The 4,526-nt window shown below is 51.9% G+C and overlaps 3 protein-coding genes across 3 annotated transcripts; 1 reads left to right on the plus strand and 2 right to left on the minus strand.

Moving 5' to 3' along the window:
• Nucleotides 1-10: 10 nt before the first annotated feature.
• GNI_120950 (hypothetical protein) lies at nt 11-2,011 on the minus strand (the record flags this gene model as incomplete). Its single annotated transcript, XM_011133547.1, has 1 exon — nt 11-2,011. One exon carries the CDS (start codon nt 2,009-2,011, stop codon nt 11-13), a length of 2,001 nt encoding a protein of 666 aa, XP_011131849.1.
• A 376-nt stretch (nt 2,012-2,387) lies between these two features.
• Nucleotides 2,388-2,780, minus strand: GNI_120960 (putative transmembrane protein; the record flags this gene model as incomplete). Its single annotated transcript, XM_011133548.1, has 2 exons — nt 2,388-2,507; nt 2,610-2,780. The coding sequence occupies 2 exons, from the start codon at nt 2,778-2,780 to the stop codon at nt 2,388-2,390; spliced, it is 291 nt and encodes a 96-aa protein (XP_011131850.1).
• A 301-nt stretch (nt 2,781-3,081) lies between these two features.
• GNI_120970 (guanylate-binding protein) lies at nt 3,082-4,425 on the plus strand (the record flags this gene model as incomplete). Its single annotated transcript, XM_011133549.1, has 1 exon — nt 3,082-4,425. The coding sequence occupies one exon, from the start codon at nt 3,082-3,084 to the stop codon at nt 4,423-4,425; it is 1,344 nt and encodes a 447-aa protein (XP_011131851.1).
• Between the last annotated feature and the right edge of the window lie 101 nt (nt 4,426-4,526).

Raw genomic sequence — 4,526 nt, forward strand, 5'->3', positions numbered from 1 at the left:
GGGGGGACCTTTAGTTGGGGATGTTTGTGGTCCATGGCACACACTTTAGCCAGTCATCGAAAACGAACCGGAGAAAGTGTTCGCCGCAACCCGTAAGGGAGTGGAAGGCGTACGGTCCGACGCAGAGGGTCACGTGCCGCAGGTGGTCGAGTCGAGCTATCTGGCCTAGCCGCCGCGCTTCTCGTTTAGTACCAGCCTCTTTGATGACATTGTCGGGATGGGTGGCGACCAAGTGGGTCTCGCAGGGCGCTGCAGTACCGCAAGTGGAGCAGAGGCCGAGAATGGAGTTGTCGTCGCACTCCGCGTTGCCGGCGGTGCGAAGGTTGCTGGGCCAGTCCTCGACGTAGAGGTGCACGCCTGGCGCGACTTCGAACCCCTTTGAATCGAGCCGTTCGCGCAGACTGCTCCGGGCGTCCGGATCGAGGAAGGTGGGCGGAATGGGGAACCGACGACCCGATCCGAACAAGCGTTCTAAAACGTCCACGCCGTCTTCAACCGCACCGTGCAGCACACTTGCACCGGGTTGGATACCTGAGAGTTGATGCAGGGTTGCGGCGATACGGTTCTTGGTGGGTGTGACGTCGTCGACGAAGCTCCAATACTTGGGATCGGAGAACCGCGTGCCGGTGGATTCGAACCGTTCGAGTGAAGGTGTGGAGTGTGCTGCGACTGTGAAGCTGAAAATTGTAAACCGGCGGTCGGAGGGCCGGTGTTTGGTGAACAGTGTGGCAGACACGTTATGTCCTGGTCCGGACTGCTTGAAGGGACGGGCATGGTGGGCCTCGATCAACTTGCGTTCGCCGGCGCATACGGAAAAAAATAAACTGGTTTTCAAGGCCACCGGAATGGTCCCTTGGTGCGGGTCCATGAGAGAACAGATTGCGCTATTGTTAACCAAAAACGCACCTTGACCCGACCGCTTAGTGGAGTGACCCTCAGCCACCTTCTTCACGTGCAACATCATCTCCCGAAACTCGTTGTAACTCACAGGCAGCTCCTGCCGGTTGTTCCTCTGCAATCGATACAATTTCTTAATGTCTTCCGGAACATAAACTCCCGTAGGATCTTCACCCTCCCCTTGGGTGCTACCCACCCCTTGGGTCGTAGCTTGATTGAACGCACGGTCTTTGAGGAAACAGTCGAACCGGCAGTTGAATCGGGTTTGGGTATCCACACACTCTTTATTAGGTGCTTCCTGCAGCTGCATCATGCGCAACAGTGTCCAGCCAGCTAACGCCTCGATTTCCAAAGGGGTGCAAAACGGAGTCAACGTCGAAGACACCTCGATGTCCTCCTCTAGGTTCTCCTCCACCGCTCCCGCCAATGGTCCCCTCAGACTTGGCATCCGGCCGCCTCCCTCTGGCTGAATAAAATAACACGGGACTGCGTGCAAAACGTCTTCGTCATCGAAACACCCGTCACCAACTTGTCGACCAACTTGTCGACCGTCACTAACTTGTCGACCGTCACTAACTTGTCGCTGGTCAGCCAGTTGGTCAGCGCCCAGTTGGTCGGCACCGAGCAATGCGATTCCACTTGTTTTGGATGACTTCTGGATGTAGATGGGTATGACTTCTTTGTCATTCATCATCACCAAACTTAGGCTGAGACGTAAGATCCGTTGATCCGGGTTGTTGGCGACGGTCCAGGGGATGGTTCCGTATAAACAGTTATCTGAAAAATGCAGATCAATCAAGCACTCGTTGTTCCCCAGCACTCCACGAATCTTTGTTTCTCCATCAAATCGGGGCAAAGGGAATCCCGTTACCAACTCCACAATGGCAGCAAATGGCAGGTCATCTCGAGAATAATCACTTAATACAAACACGGACGTGAAATCCACCACATGCAAGACCGTAGCTGGTTCAGTCACATCCAAACACGTTCTCAGATCCATCCCCAACTTCGGCTGCCGAATCTGCTTCCGGTAAAACTTCCGCTTAATCAAACCATCAATCCGATCCTGCACAATACGTCCTATCAAATTCCCCTTCGCCCTCTCAACATTCATACAAACAACGCACCACCGGCAACACAACCCACCCGACCATACAACCCACTCGACCATACAACACCCCCGACCATATAACACCCCCGACCATCACTCGACCATATAACCCACCCCGACCATATAACCAGTGGGTGGTCATACCAGTGGGTACCAGTGACCGCTAAATATCTAACTACTAACAATAATGGGTGGTCGGATCTAGCTATTCTACCTGAACACCGACCGGGTAATACGACACGACAATGTGCCATTCCGTACATAGTTTGATCCTTAACTTTGTTATTAACTTTGTCCTTGACTTGACTTGACTTGTCCTTGTCCTTGACTTGTCCTTGTCCTTGTCCTTGACTTGTCCTTTATCAAACCATTAGCCTGATTACACGTCCTCAAGAGTGTATCCTGGTCCAGAAAACAAGGCGGGTGGCTTGTTCTGATTTAGTGGCGAGTAGCTCGGCCAGCCAGTAGATGTGTTTGAGGGGGGGACTCCGAGTTCCTCCTGAAATGAGTGTAGGGAGGAAGTTGGTGGGAGGAAGTTGGTGGAAGGAAGCTGGCGAGGGGGAGGTGGTGGGGGGGGGGAAGGTGGTGGGGGGGAGGTTACGTTTAGAATGATCATAACCTTGTAGCCAATGATGCTATACATGACAATTAGCCAGAGGTACGCGCAGAGGAAGAGCGGGCTGGGATAACTGCGAACGCATCCGTAGGCGCCGAAGCCAAGCGCAAAGTAGAGAGCCGAAATGATGTTAGCCACGGAGTGCATGCGGGTCATTCCATAAGCAAATAGCAAGAACAGCAAACCGCTATCAAGATCAGACCATGTGCAAAACATGAGCCGAGAACAGTCGACTGAGCCGTCCGGTGTCAATGGGCGAGGTAGGGTCCGGTGTTAGAGGGTCCGGTGTTAGAGGGTCCAGTGTTAGAGGGTCCAGTGTTAGAGGGTCCAGTGTTAGAGGGTGCGGTGTTAGAGGGTGCGTCTGGGTTTCAGTAAGCGTACGAAGGGTCACCATTGAAGAGTGTAACGATCGCAGGGAGCGTGGCCACGAGGAGAAGGTGGTTTAACATTTTCCCGAATGCGTGGTTCAATAATCTTGGTAGGAGCCTGCCTGGCGGCGGCGTCGTTGACTGATGGTTCAGGGGCTGATGGTTCAGGGGCTGATGGTTCAGGGGGAGGACCGATTCAGTTGGTGCGTCCGAAGGCAGGGCATGCGGACCTGGAGGCGACGGAGGAGGGGTTGAATTACTTACGATCATTGGTTGCGCCGATTGCGGTGGTGTCGGCAGTGGGTGCTATCCACACGGGAAAGTCGTTCTTGTTGAACCAGTTGAGTGATGTGGGCCAGGGTTTCTCTGTGGGTTACACGGTGCGTCCGGAGACGTCTGGTATATGGCTGATGCCGTACCCGAGACTGTTGGACGGCGCCGGAAACGTAGCGGCCTCGTCCTCCGGAGCTTCTCCAGGTTCCACCTCTGTTTCGGATATGTCCAGGACACCTGGTGCGGGAACGACGTTGTTGTTTCTGGATACAGAGGGCTTGTTTAGCAAGGATGCTTCGAGTTCTTATGATGCAAAGTTGTTTGCTATATCTACATTGCTCAGTTCGGAGGTTATTTACAATACAGTTAAGTTCATTGATACCCACCACATGGAGGCATTAGAGACACTTATTCGTCGTACGAATCTGTTTGGATTGCGTGCATATGCGCGTCAAAAGGTTTCGGCAGTTGCGAACTTGAGTGAGTTTTTACGTGTGCTAGTACCCTCTCAATTATCCTGGGTGGTCCAAGATTTCGTCCAAGACCTGGAGAATTTGGAGCCTGAAGCATGGTTAGAAGAGCTATTGACACGTGGTGGAGTTGCTACCGGAACTCCATCTGAAGTGCCGGAGGAGCGTGTGGGAAATTTCTTTAAAAGGATAGACTGTGTCACATTACCCGTACCCGCTAGTAGTAATGATTTGTTACAAAAACTAGATACTATACCCTCCGATCAATTGGATGCTCAGTATCGTATTGGCATCGCTAACTTTCGAAACCGTCTTATGAAACGAGCAGTCCGTGAACCCAAGTTTAAGGGCGGCGGCTTCAATGGACACCAAGGTACTCTAGGCTCACAAGATAAACTACCCATGACCGGAGGGGACATGGCCGACCTACTTATCTTCCTAATCGAAGCAGCCAACACCTCATCTACTGATGGTAATCATGAAAGCCCATTCCCTGAACTCCCATCTGTCGCCGAACAATTCACCAAACTACAACTCAAATTAATGCAAACGGATATACTTGCTATACTTGAAAAAGATCTCAACGAAGTCTCTAATAGACATATACGCGAATCTAAACCACTTGGAGCAAAAGCTTTTGAATATGAAATAGAAAAACAGACTTACCAAGCCCTCAAATTATGGAAGTAAACATCACATAGGGGAAACCATCACACAGGGGAAACCATCACACAGGGGAAACCATCACACAGGGGAAACCATCACACAGGTGAAACCATCACACAGGTGAA

This window comes from Gregarina niphandrodes, assembly GCF_000223845.1.
Source record: "Gregarina niphandrodes unplaced genomic scaffold scaffold00029, whole genome shotgun sequence".
NCBI lineage: Eukaryota > Apicomplexa > Conoidasida > Eugregarinorida > Gregarinidae > Gregarina > Gregarina niphandrodes.